This window comes from Prorops nasuta, unplaced genomic scaffold (assembly GCF_024137725.1).
Source record: "Prorops nasuta isolate Cenicafe-Biocafe unplaced genomic scaffold, Cenicafe_Pnas_1.2 PNAS00038, whole genome shotgun sequence".
Classification (NCBI taxonomy): domain Eukaryota; kingdom Metazoa; phylum Arthropoda; class Insecta; order Hymenoptera; family Bethylidae; genus Prorops; species Prorops nasuta.
In genome coordinates this window covers 710,658-725,012 of record NW_027116835.1, presented here as the reverse complement: position 1 = coordinate 725,012, position 14,355 = coordinate 710,658, and the positions used below count along the sequence as shown (strand labels likewise).

The 14,355-nt window shown below is 46.7% G+C and overlaps 1 protein-coding gene across 1 annotated transcript in view; it reads right to left on the bottom strand.

Moving 5' to 3' along the window:
• LOC136783854 (uncharacterized) overlaps positions 1–13,821 on the bottom strand; it is a 34,195-nt gene extending 20,374 nt beyond the window's left edge. The window contains exon 1 of the mRNA XM_066744172.1: positions 11,601–13,821. Coding sequence (XP_066600269.1) covers positions 11,601–12,876 — 1,276 coding nt within the window. The 5' untranslated portion in view covers positions 12,877–13,821. The remainder of the gene's footprint in view (positions 1–11,600) is intronic.
• Positions 13,822–14,355: the final 534 nt, after the last annotated feature.

Below are 14,355 nucleotides of genomic sequence, written 5' to 3'. Positions count from 1 at the left end.
ATTCCATATCCGTATTTATCTAAGGGCAACTAGACGAGCTTTAAAAGCTCGAGCCTATAATTTAGATACGAGCACGGGTCAATTTCGAATCGATCCTCTTCTCAAGGAATCTTTTTTATACTCTACGCTATATACTTTACGTTGATTTTTATTGAAATAAAAAAAAAACAAAAACAAATTAATTAATATCGCGTTAAAATCCAGAGCTTTTGTATATATAAGCAAGAAGGTGAACAAAGGCTAAGAGAATATCCCAGTGGAAGATATAGTCATTTCAAACTTGACAAAAGATGAGATACTTCCATTGTTGGATCGATTTATAGCATTGCAAAAGGGAGAAAAGTGTTTTACGCTCGGCTTTAATTAAAGGTAAAATTGACAGGTCGTCTTCTTTGTCCTGACCAAAGTCGAGGGAAAACTTGACGAGCGAAGCGCCAGTTGGAAAGAAAGAAGAGAAATATATTTTTCACTGACGAATAATAATTGGAGATTAACATTCATGAGTTTTCTTTGTCCTCGCAAAAGACGAGAGCTAAAAGTCTCATGAACGAGCTAAAATTGTTCTTGCAAAATTCATCGAGTTATAGAGCGATATAATAGCTGTTACACTCGATCGATATATATATATATATATATACCGTATTGCTGAGAGAGAAGAGAAGGATTTTTTGATTGCTGGTGAATCTATCGAAGGTAGTAAAATTGTCGGATCTTCTTTATCCTTGAGAAGGTTGAAAGAGAAACGAACGTTACACGCGAACGGGCTAAAATTATGTTAGAAAAATGGTCGGTGAGACTATATTGGACAAAAATAGCGGGCCAGAAGCTGGTAAAGGAAGAATAATTGCTCTGGCCTGGATGAGTGAAATATATATTACTCTTCACAAATATGTATATATATATATATGGGTCTGAAGAAGTTTGGCTCTTGACATATGGTCGCGTTTATCGTAACGAGAGAGTGACGAGCTCAATTGCTGGCTGTCAAAGGTACTCTAGACGTTCTCGATTCTAATTGGTCGAAGCTGCACGTGTTCCCGATACGACAAACGATTTTATCATCGATGCGAGGAAAATTTAGATACGGTCAGGTGAGCGGATAACGCGTGGAAAAAAAGAAATAAGAGTCCGTAGTGGGATTAACCCAATTTATCCGCGCGGCGCGCGAGGCTTCTGGAAGTTTACGACTATATATACCGGTTGACCTCGGGAGCGAGATTCGTGGATTAGGATTAGGCGTGGGACGGAGGGTGCAGGGGAGGAAAGTGGTAGAATGGAGAGTGTGACTGTCTAATTAAAGGATGCAAAACGCGAGGGATTCGTGTCGGAGAGACATTAATCTAGAACAAGCATGGCCGTCTTGGCTTGGCTCGACTCGCGCGCCTAGCCATGAGCCAAGCAACTCAGCCGGCCGGCCGTCCGACCGACCGACCGACGACGCGACGCGACGCGACGCCACGACGTGTGTGTAAATGACGCTAATGACTCGACGATCGATTAGCCCCTACACACTTCTTCATCCTCGCGATTCCTCGAGTGCGCGAGCGCACTGCCGCACACACGCGCACACGCGCTCGTGCGAGAGTTCCCATTAGAAAGCTTTCCAGCTCTTTTCAAGCCCACGTCACGCCAATACTCTCAATCTATAGCGTCATCTTACAACGATCAAGAGCGAAAGAAAAAGAGACGGATTCGATCCACGCACAATGATACAACGAATGAATTTATTATGGAATGCACGATAATCCGGAGGTTGTAATTAATTACAGTCGCAAATTAATTACGATATGCCAGCTTCGCAATGTTATTAATCCATCAGTGTCTCGTAAAATTATCATTGTAAGCAACATTGGCATGGCTTCAAATTTCTCCCGCTGCAGCTGCGTGCCTTGTCATTTATTTCGCGAGAGACCAACGATTTTTTCGACAATCCTATATAACTATGTAGACGAGGGTATATTTTTTCGTCAGGAAGGTTATTCGAATTGGTAATATGCATGCAGGATGAAAGAGTCATCGAGAGAGATTGGCAGCGCGATGGCTAAACACGTGTTCCAAGTGAGAGAACGAAAGGTGCCTATTGCGAAATTTCTAGGACGCGCGATGAATTATTAAGGACGTTTACTGTCGAATCAGAAGCAAATTGTATGAGGTAAGCGAGCGAGTAAAGTAAGACGAAGTGAGTCACGATATTTTTATTGGACGTGGCTTTCCTATGAAAAATAACGGGTAGAGCGAGTTGCTTGCGAGTTCGGCTTGCCCCGTTCCGCTTCGGCTTTTTACGTGGAGGACAGGTGCTCCACTTGCGGGCTGCGGCCTCTACGAGAAGCTGTCAGTCACACGCGTGAACATGTTCGCACATGTCGTTCCTTCCCCGGATTCTATCGCGAGCTCGTCGCAATTCTTGCAAAACTACATATATTGTATAGGTATATATATATAATCCAGCGGAACGAGCAAATTTTTCCACAATCATTTTTCCTCGAACAATACGAAATTCCGAAGGAAATGCTTCACCCTTCCGGTTTCTATCTATATCAAGTATCGAAGCCTCTCGCGCACGGGGATCGTTAGCTCGGGTGTCGAAGGGTTACTTTTAATTAAGGGCTGCGGTAGTAAAGCTGCAGCCTTGGGGGGGGGGGGGGGGAGGGAATTGCTCATAACTTTGTCGAAATTTCCATTAAAGATGTTGCCGAAGCATCGGAGGCAATAGCTAAAATTTCTATTTATCGTATGTCGAGCGGAAGATGAAGAAACAAGAGTGGAGATGGAAAATAATGTTGAATTTATATATCGACGCAAACCTCCAAGATTGGCAGCTTTGGTGAATATACGCAGAGAGTCGTTGTAATTACGTCGAGTAGAATTAATTTTGTATAGCAGAGGCGATATCGATCTCTCGGCTAGGAATTGAAGGCGTTGGAATTGGAGGAAATGTGAAAATGTCGACGTTTCCTGCGGACACGCGTGAAATGAAAATGCAGTAGGATCGTTGTTGTAAATGGCGTTGGTAGACTTGCGGGCTCGATCGTGCCAGTCGCGATCGCTGCCGCTGCCGCCGTGCCCTTCGTGCCTTTTGTTTTACTTAACACCTTCCTTTCGCGCGAGCGTCAATTAGCACGCCCGTAAAATACAGCGAGCAGGGAGGGCATCGAGCGAAGAGATGCCTATCCCTCCGGAATTGATTTGCATGAGAAACGCGTACATACACACACACACGTGTGTGTGTACGAGGCAGAAACCACAACTGGCGTCCTTCTACTCCTTCGCTACGCCCCGACCGAGCAAAGAGTTTCGTCAGTTTCCCATTTTACCCCCGTTTCTGCGCTATACGTTCCTTTATTTTGTCTCTCATTCCCCACCGCAAGCAAAAGCCATATCCGTCCCGAGAACACTCGCGAGCGTCAACAGGAGAATCGCCGCACCTCTCTGCGATAATAATAAAATGCACGAGAGACACGATTTCCCGGAGGAACGCTGTAAAAACACTCGAGGACACCGAAAGGTCGTTTCGGCAGAATTGCGCATGCTTCTGTATATACTATACAGTTGAGCGAAGGAAAATGGTATTATCTCGATGTAATCCGATAAATATGTGGAGGAGAGGTCGGTAGAGGAATTACGCAAAGGATGGAAAAAAAAGATGAAAAAGAGAGAAGGTTAGAGCCGAAACGGAAGTGTTGGAAATTCGAAACAATGGGCCGAGACCGCTGGCTGGCTGGCTGGCCCGAAACCATAAAGCGTTTATGGCTTTATCCTGCCATTCGCTCCTGACTGAGACTATCCTTCGTCTCCTCGCAGTCCTCGCCGTCCTCGGAGGATACATACGGTACGCGTTCAGCACTCCAGCATCCAGTCCTTCGCAGTTCCAAGGTAGCACGTGGCAAAGGGTACGTGAAATTATCAAGCCATACGCGGCTGACAAGCGTGAAATCCCGCAAGGAAATCCTCCAAACTCTCTCGCCGTCTTCCCATGCACCGACAGAATCCCATCGATAATGCGAAAATAATTTCGCACTCGGTCCTTTAGCCTCCGATCATTTATATATGTATAGGATTTACCTGCCAATCGACTCGTGGCAAGACGAGCGACGACGATAAAGGTAATGAGCAAAACATACAAAGCAGTTGTGACGCGTGAAAACTTCCACGAGGAATTAATTTTGACGTTTAATTAAACGTGTGAAAAATTCGTCACGTATATGCTTACGTGTGTATATATATATATAAGCAGAATAAAGGAATGTTGACGCGAGATTTATCGTCCCGCTTGGTAGAGTCGCGTTAAAGCCTATTAAGCGTGTAGGTCGACGTTCGATGAAATCAATGAGTATCGGTGCATGGGTAAAAGAGAAGGAGAGAGGGAGGAAATAAGGTACCCCCTTGTAATCTGCGTCGAATTTATTTCTATTTGCCAGCGAGGGTAGTCAGTGGCAATCGCAAATCCCTGGGCGACGATCCGATGCGTCGCACGGGAGTGATTCTCCCCCTTCCCTCGGCCAGACTCTCCTCGGTAGCCGTAACATTTGCGGTTCTCGGCAACGCTCGAGACTCGAGAAATTGCCTGCCTCGCCTCGCCTCGCCTCGCCTCTCTCCCCAACCATCGATTCTCAGCTCGAGACAAGAGTGATAAACAAATGTCTCGAGGGCCGACTGGCCCGCTACACACCGCGCGCCGCTCGGCGCTCTCTGCTCTCTTCCCGCAGTTTTACATCGACGCAGCTCGTTTCCAATCCAAGCAAAAACTTGGCAATTTTCACGCTCGAGGAGCGACACCGCGTAAGAATGCTGCAAGCACCCTCGTGGAATCAACGGGACGGGCCCTGGCCGTACGTGGTTTCGAAAAATTTGTATTTATAAACAACGCATCGTGCTCGTCGTTGTTGTCATTGTACAAGGGTGCAGGCGGCAAATGCTCAGAGGCAGTAGGGATCGCAGAACACACAAAGCGTGACAGCGAAGGTAGGTAGAGGGAGGTGTGGGGGGAACAATGATTGGACATGGAGCTCGAGGGATCTCCCCGACAAACTGAGACGGATCGCTCTTATAAATCTCGCGCGAGGCGCTTGGCGCTTGCACGGACCAATATAAATCCGCGTTGACGTGAGCGCGCCGAGCTTCTGCCAGTACAATCGGCCCCGTATCGTCCACATAAATACGACTTAGCGAATCGCGATCTCCGCTTGCCACGGCTAATTGAGAATTATTCCCCCGCAATACTCACCGATTATACACCAACCTCCCGACAAAACTAGATTCAAATTCGAGCATCGCTGCCATCTGACAAACGCGAAACCAATTCGACGCGCGATATCCTCCATTTTCTTTTGCTAATTTCATCAATCGCTCCTTACAACCTCCCTCGGATAATTGCTGATTCGACGTCTTATCATTTATTATCTCCTTCCTCGTGACTTTGGCGCGAACCGCTTCTTCTGTACGGTATTAAGTTTTCATTTTTGTTGTTTTTTCTTTTATTTGTCGTCTGTTTGTAATAAGTTTATGAACGGGACGTAATTATTCTATCCGTGACAATGGTCGGCAGGAATGAAAGAGAGACGAAAAACTAATCGAACCTCGGCGATTCTTGATTTTATATCACGTTGCTTCCATTTTCTCTTGCCAATTTCATAGATCTATCGTGTTAACTTTGTTTGTACATCGAGGAAAAAGATTATTTCATTAAAATAAATATAATACTTTGAATTTTGTACAATGAAACTGTTTACTCTGTATTAATAAGATTTACTTTAACTATATTAAAGTTGATTTGTTAACCAAGCAATTTTTATTCGCCGTACCAGTTGCAGAAGACTCATCCGTGTTTTATCGTTTAGTTTCTACCTCGTGACTTTCGCGTGAATCGTTTACTCCGCGATACAGAGTTTTCGTTCTTTGGAAGAGAGTTGTCTGTTTGCAATAAATTTGAGAAGCGACAGGGAAGCTCTTTCCGTGACAATGGTCGGCAGGAATGAAAGGTAAAATGTCATGGGAAAGTTTGCTGTGCGCTGGAGAAATGAAGCGATTTGGGGCTCGAGGGTCTTCTTGCTGCTTACGTAAGAGGACACACGGCTCGGATTGCAGGCTGGCTCGCGACACTTGTTCTGCTAAAGTAAAGTAGAGTGGAGGGGGGAGAAGGGAAGTCGGCCGGTTGCAATTATCTCGACGGGGGGTGCCACCAGTGCCACCACTGCGATGACTCTGGTCTCTCCGTCGACTGGCCACAACACAACACTCCTAAGCCGGTAAAATCCTAAAAAGATCCGATCCCTGCCAGTCCTATTTGGCCGCTAAACTGTCAAAACATCTCTTTCGAGGAAGAGAGAGAGAGAGAGAGAGAGAGAAGTAATAGGAGAAAGATAGAAAGTCAAGGACCTGCCAGTGTTTTTTCCAAAGTAACGAAAAAGAGGTCCGGAAACTCGAGTGCTCCTGCTGCTGGAACCACCCCGCCCTCGTCTCAACCTAACGAATTTATCTTCGAAAGTCAAAGCACGACCAGCAATTAGTCCATAGATATCCCAACAGCATAGACCTCGAGAAATTCGATAACCCACTTGAATTTCCGCTACACGTTCCATTCGTATAGAAATTAAGTATACTAGCTCACTCGTACAGAGTGCTTTGCTATACTTCATTCGTTCTAAAGCATCTGCGTAGGGCTTGGTGTATCTTCGTGATTATAAGAGATATGAATTTTTGTCGTAGGACTCTTCCGAAAAAGCTTTTTATTTGGATTGAAAAAGGTTTTGTGCAAAAAATTGATACCTTTCACAGTTTCCAAGATAAATGAATTTTAACATCTACGCTCTGGGGTGAATTGAGCGAAACTCTCGTTATTACATTGAAGCAAAAAATAAAGGGATATATTCGTTATACAATTTGCAAGATACGAGGGCATTGTCTCTTTCTTATATATACGTAAGAAAACAGATTGGCGCAATTAATTGTCACGATGAGTGATTTGGATCCGTCGATGATGCCAGACCAGATTTTTTGAGGTTTCGAGGAAGAAACTCGAGTGCACGGTGCAAACAGCGACGATATATTCGTTGTACAAAATAGGAAATAGAAGAGGAATATTTATGTTCTCACGTAATAAGATTGATTGGCATCAGGATTATCGGTGAGGATGAGTGATTCGGATCTGTCGATGATGCGGGACTCGATTTTGCCGAGGTCCCAGGGAATCGCCGGAGTGGTTCGATGAAGGATAGAAATAAGGCATGATGAAATTGGGCGAGGGGGAGGGTGAGGATAGGTTGGGATAGTAGATAAGAAGAATGCCGCGTAAGTATAGAGAGCATAATAATCAGAAGTAAATTGCGGATACGTGAGGCTACCGTGCTGTTGGGCTTTTGCCTTTTCTCCGCTCGTATAGCCCGCGTCCCGCGCCCCACCCCCCGCAAGCCCTTTCGGGCTACGTGCGCCCGCGTGTGCCCCTTCGCATCTCTTCGTCCCACTCTCCCCAACCTTCCCGTTCGCTCCGAGTCCAGCGCGTCCGACGACAGTCAGCCCACTGTCATGCTCGGTAATCCCATGATTTTTCCAATCATTAAACACTCGTAACCTTATCAGCTTCCGCGAAACAGCCGAGCATTGTAAATTTAATACCAGTGCAAAGCTAGATTAACAACCCGTAATTAGAATCTATATAAAATGCTCCTTTCGCTCGAGACTTTCCACAATTAATCATATAATACCGAGGAAGGAGGAAAAAATTGTAAAAGAAATCCATCTTCTGTCCAATAACGAGCCATATTTCGCTACAGAAATCAAATGCTTCGACGTCCGCAAGGTTCTTTGATATGTAAAAAGTTGCATAAAGATGCAACGCGATAATATTGAAGTAGAATATGTGGGGCTTTACGATTAGTCGTTCGAGCGCAGAAAACACTTGGCCAATGTTTTTGCCGCACTGCTGCGAGACAGCGATATCACAACTAAAGCAGATATCATAAAAGTGGACAAAAATAGACCCAAGTGTCCTTTCGAGAATTATGTGGCGCATACTAAAAATAGCACATTGTAAACCATAGCGATAGACGATTAAAGCTGGTCAGGCTCGTTCGCTTGAATATGTTAATAATTTTTTGCGAATTACTCTGGACAAACGGGATGTTTCAATGGGTTCCTGACTATAAGAAAGGATAAGAGTTATCATGGGGAACGCGAAAGTATGGTAAGATTCCTACCGGTAATCCAATTTGAATGCCAAGGCAGAAAACAGGATGGGTAATGGAACACGTATCGAATAATATTACGAACGATTCGATTCGATATGATTTGTAATTCCGAAGGCCGGTCGGGTGGACGGGCGGACGGCGCGAGAGACCACAAATACGACTGTGCGAGGCGCGAAGGGAGGGAATAGCTATATGTATAGGGATATTCGCGAAAGAGGCGAACACCGATAGAGCCGATAGCCTCCGTGCGAACGCTGCCAAGTGCCAACATCGCGGAAACCAAAAGGATCCTGTAAACCCGGCCTTTTTCCCCCGCGGAGAAACCCAGCGCGAAGAAAGGAAGCCTCGTCAATGTTGGTCAAGCGCCTGTACCGCGCTCAGCTCTTCCCTCCCGCGGGGACCAAATAAGGCGGACGATCGAAAGAAAATTCTACCAACTGTGGGAATTTCAATAACGACGCTAAATTAGGCTAATAACTCGCGACTCGTCCAACGAAATTAGTAAGCGACATATATCTTTGCCACTAATAATGATGACCAAATAAGTATGGGTCTCGGCTCGACCCATTGTTACACGGTTAATAAAGTATGCGTGTCGCTCTATTGTCAAATAGACTCGTTACGTCTTGGAGGTACATCCGCGGCGACTATGGTTAGTTGGCCGAAGGGACCATTATGCGTTGCGTAATACAACTAGAATAACAAGTGTACGCCCGTGTGCGCGCATGTGTGTGATCGTTCGAGAAAACTCTGCTGCAAATTTCACGCCGCTATATCTTCAAAGGAATTCCCTCTATCAGCCGACCTTATCGAGAATCAGAAGTGCATACGCATGCAGGGTGCAAAAAAGGACAATGTGAGACGGTCATGATATACGGTGAAATCAATTGGACCGTAACGATCTCTGGTAGAGAGAGGAGACACAATGAACAAGTTTCAAGCGTCGAACCTTACAGAAGAAATTTGCGTTTCGTGCCTACGTTGCGCTATTGAATCTCGCGAGATTTTTTTCTTCAATTTATATATCTCTATCACATTATGGATTTAACAAGAGACTATGGTGAAAAAATATTTGGACAATATTCTCTATTGCCTTTTGTTAACTTTGCAAATAAAAAATGATCGGTATAATTGGTCAATGACGTTAATGATCAAATAAATTAGAGTATATATATATATATAGCTACTATTATAGGGAAAGGGCGTACGTTTTGGAGGAAAGCAGGTGAAGGATGGACGAATGAGTTTGGTGGGTTATTTGGTGAGAGTGTTGCTGGGGTGCAGGCGAGGAAGGGGGAAAAAGAAGGGGGGGGGGGGACCTGTGAAAATTTTTCGTATGTCGCCGCGATGAAAGTGTAGCGAGGCCTATACTGACGGTTAACGCCTTCTCTCCTATCACGCTATATGCAAATCAGACATATGCTCTCTCGCTCTTACGCTCGTGTCGGTTGGAGACCGTGCAATAAATTATTGACTTACAGGTAGGCTTAAAATTACGCGCTCTACTCCATAAGCGCGTACACCGCTTGAATTATTTTTCCAACACTCGATGCGCGCCGCAGAACCACCAATTATCATAATTAACTGATTTTTACGATTGACAGAAATCGACGTTAAATCATCCTTCCATATCCATGCTAGTCCTGCCTTTTCAGTTAAGCCTTTAAATATGATTGAATTGCTCTCGCTCCTCGAGATATCCACCGTAATATCCCTGTAACGATGCATCATTCACATTTTCGCCCGTTTTAGCGGCCGCTCAATGACACTTTTACACTTTAATCTCAAACGTTAAGAAAGCTCGTAAGAAATTGTATTATGGAAAGCGTGGAAATTGTTCGCTGGAAGTTTGCTGTGGTAGTAGTGGTTGTTGGAAAGTTTGCCAGGCGAGTTTCTAGCAGACGAAAAGAGGCGTTTCCCTTTTTGAGCCAGCACTGACAAAAGGGAGCTGTAAAATAATTTACCGCAGCCAAAGCAAACAATGAACGATCACGAGTATTCTCCTATTTCTCCTTTCCACTAGCTCTGTCGTGCGCGCGCGCGCGCGCGCGCGCGTCCTTCCACACCTCGCCTTCTCTCTTTCCCTCTCTGCGCACTACTACCCTACCTTTTTTCCCCTTATAACGAACCTCCAAATTTACGATTTTCCCTACAGCCACTCAACAAACACTCGTACAATTTCTGATTTTAATCCGGGTGACGATAGTAAAATGCTTCCTTCGGTCTACACTATTACGGAAAAGTAGATTTTACGATCCCTTTAAAACTTCCACCACACAGTCGTGCTTTTCAAAAAGGTCCAACCTTTTCGGTAGATGGTATACACGTATACACACAGGCAAAAATCCTTGGAATTTCTCACCTCCTGGTATACTCAGGTATAATAATATTCTATTAAACTATTATATATATGTATAATGTATAAGAACTATAGCCGCAGAGTGTCACACAGTGGCGTAAAAACAATAAGACCACTCAACTTTTTCAACGAGGAATATTTTAACGAGAGGCACGATTTCTCCACAAAGACCATATACTTATATATATATATATATACCTTTGAAACGCGCGGAATAACGCGGGGGTGAGTGTGTGCAGAAGAAAGATGGGAATTGAAAATGCCCTCGACCAAGTTTTTCAAACTGTCACTCTGGCCGAACCGTTTGCTTGGCATTAGAGCAGCGTGTAATAATCGGATGATTATTTTGCATCGATCTCTCAAGCAACTATATATATAGTGTATACTTTTGCCTCGAGCTGTCACGATCGAAAATATACATGTATATATAGGATAGTCTTGGTGGATCTAAGAAAAGCCAGGCTGGTTCGATAGCACGATATAACAAGTGGATCGATATTGGAAACAACCAGGAAGAATGCCAGGTACGCGTTAAACGTGTCAACGTACACGCTTGTCCGCCCATACTCCATCAATCGTCCAGCAATTTTACCGATCCACCTCCGACATGAATAATTTGCCCGAACAGAAAAATAGCCAGTATATATACAGGGCGGCGAATCGGACAAAAGATCGTAAACGTTAGGAAAATCGCTATCGTTTAATTATGTTGCTGCCTTACAACTTGCACGGCCGTATTATGGCCGCTTCGAATTACCATTCCGAGAAAAGGTGCTTCCAGTGCAGAGGGACTGTTAAAACGTGTGCCACTTGCACGCGTGCTCGCGCACACCTCGCTTTGTATTACCGCGTGGTCTACATACTTTATAACCACTTCTCTCTCGCTAATTACGATGCCTCTCGCGATCTATCTAAGCTACCGGCGACAATGTGGGGGGGGAGAGAGAAATAACGACGAGAAAGAAATGTTGTATGGCAAATCGGTATAAGAGTCGTTGGCCTGGATATTACGGAGCGTCTCGCATGAAAGAGATCCGGAGGAATATAAAACCACTGACCTTGGCTGTGCTCGCCAGCGTCGAAGGTCTTACTGGTCATCTGGAAGAGGGCGTCCAGAGGGCTGCCCTGTCCAGTGGTTCTCTTTCCATTCTGACCGGATTGCGAGCCCTGCTGTTGCTGCTGTTGTTGCTGCTGCTGTTGCTGTTGGGCTTTCCTCTTCAGGTGCTGTTGCTGTTGTTGTTGCTGCTGCTGTTGCTGCTGCTGTTGCAGAGCGGAATGATGAAGAGTAGAATGAATGCCGTGGTGCAGCGAGGGATGATGCTGATGATGATGATGGTGATGGTGATGGTGATGAGCCAAGGGATCGGGACTTCCGGAGTCCGAGACGGAGCTTCTTCCGGACGAGGAGGAACTGCTGAGCGGTGGCTCGCTTATCGAACCGGACATGGAACCGAGCGAGATGGCCATCAGCGACAAGTCCCTGGCTCCCGGTCCCACCGCGGGATGCATCGAGTGATGATGATGGTGATGGTGTAGCTGCTGCTGCTGATGGAACAATTGGTGCCGATGATTGCTGAGACTGCCCTCCACCGTGTCCCAAGGTCGTACGATTTTGGCCTTGGGCCTGTGCGAGAGGATATCGTGGATGCTGAAGGATTTAACGCCACGCTCGTTGCTTTCCCGTTCCCTCTCGTCCTCGTCGTCCGAGTGCTGCACCTGGACCATCTTCAAACGCTTCAGCGGTTTGAAATAATCGTCCGTTGTACCGGCCGTTCTGCCGTTGCTGCTCGATCTGCTGAGCTCGTCCTCCTCGTCCTCCTCGACCTCCGCGTCGACGTCGACGTCGTCGTCGGCGACGGATTCCGCCCCGCTGCAGGAGGTCCGAATGAGACTACCCCGGGAACCGTTGGATATCCTGTACTCCCCGTTCCTCGAGTACTCGTCGTCCTCGCGAGTCCTGTAGGACGAGTGGGACCTTCTAGGACTCTGTCCCTCGAAATCCACGTCTCTCCTACTTACCAGTCTATCGTTCTCTTCGTTTCTCTCGTCGGCCACCGCCGCGGTCAGAGGCAACGGGCTCGGACAGCCAACGGATATCTCGTCCTCGTCGTCCTGGCTCTCCCCCCGGCCTGCTCCAACCTCGGGACTGGGTCCTGGCGAGCCGGAAACGACACCGATACCCACACCTACGACGACACCGCTGCACGGACTTCGTCCGAGTCCCGGCGAGCTCGTCGTGCAACCGGAACTTCCGCCTCCACCCCCGCTGGAAGACACCGTTGTCGTCGTTGACGGCGACATCGCGTAAGCTTCCGTCATCTCCGTCGAGCACATAACGTTCGACGAAGCCCCTGCAACCTCCTGCAGACCACCTCCCAACAGTCTCGCACTGCACAACACTTTGTCGACTTTTCTCCAACTCGTTCCTACTCCTCTTCCTCCTCGTCCTCTCCACCTTCTTCTGCTTTGGTACCGACAATCTCCCTGAAAGAGTTATCTTAGTTGCATCGCGATGATCCTTCGGAGCACTCAGACTAGGTCCGGCCCCCGCGGAGACCACCACGCGCAATTTCTTCCACCGTCCAGCGATAATTCTGACATCCTTCGAACGTCTTAGCTACATGTTTTTGACCGACGACACACCAAAGCTCCGAAAGTCGGTTGACCGTCAGGGAAAATTCCAAGAGAGAGATCCGGCTTCCTTTCTCACGTCAACGATCCGGCCGAACCTTTGAGTTTACAGCGACGGAGCACCTTTTATCTTTCCGAGTAGCACTAAACTGACACGCGAGTGACCGGAGGATATCCGTCAGACACGATTGTAGCGATTTATTTTCAAGGACGTTTGTCGTGTCGATCGAAGGAAAACTGGCACAGATCATCAGCTTGGAGAGTTCACTTTTGGCAGGTTTGTAGAGCGAGAGGAGAGTGGAGCCTGGAGTACAGTAACGACGCGGTTTGCTCGTAAAATAGAAATTGATTTCCCGGGAGTGTCCGGTGGCTCGTCGTACGTCGTCCTGACGACGCGCGTCTGGGTGGACGTCGTCTGGCGTAGGGCGTCGACTGGGCGCGTCGCTCGCGAACGCAACAGCTCTTTCTCAGGCCGCGTCGAAGCAGCAACTCGGAATGGCTTGGCAAGTCAATGCTGAAGAGCCGGTCTGACCTGGGGGAGCACGTTAAGACCGCCCACCTTTACAGAACGCACGCCCAACGTCCTGCCAGCCCCCAGGAGGCGTCCAGTAACGACCGAACTGGTCCCGGAAACGACCAAGAACACGCCCACCTAACAAACGTCCCACCACATGACCATTTTCTCATTCTACCCACCAACCTTTTCTTCTCTCTCTCTCTCTCTCTCTTCCCCTCTCGTAATCTCCCTCTCTCTTTCTGCTCAATATGCCGATCCCTCCACTATTTTTACGAGCCCTGCTTAACGCCTGGTACTGACCCTCCACGACGACCCGCCACGGCAACCCGGCTAACGAGGACCACCGAGGATTCCTCTCCTCCCACCTCCCAATACTTTCTCTCTCTCTCTCTCTCTCTCTCTCTCTCTCTCTCTCCTCCTGATCCAGAGAAAAATCTACTTCTACCGAATCATCTGAATCTTCATCCCGAGAACCCGAAGAACCTGAAGAACATTCTTCAAAGTTGTGTATTTCTTTAGCAAGAGAGATTCTTTGTCGCTAAATTGTCGGTTGTTTATTCTCCAGGGACCTCTACATAGTATATCTGTTACATGCTATATGCAGTACATATGTGCGTGTAGAGTATACTGTATATATGTATATATATATATATATATATACACAG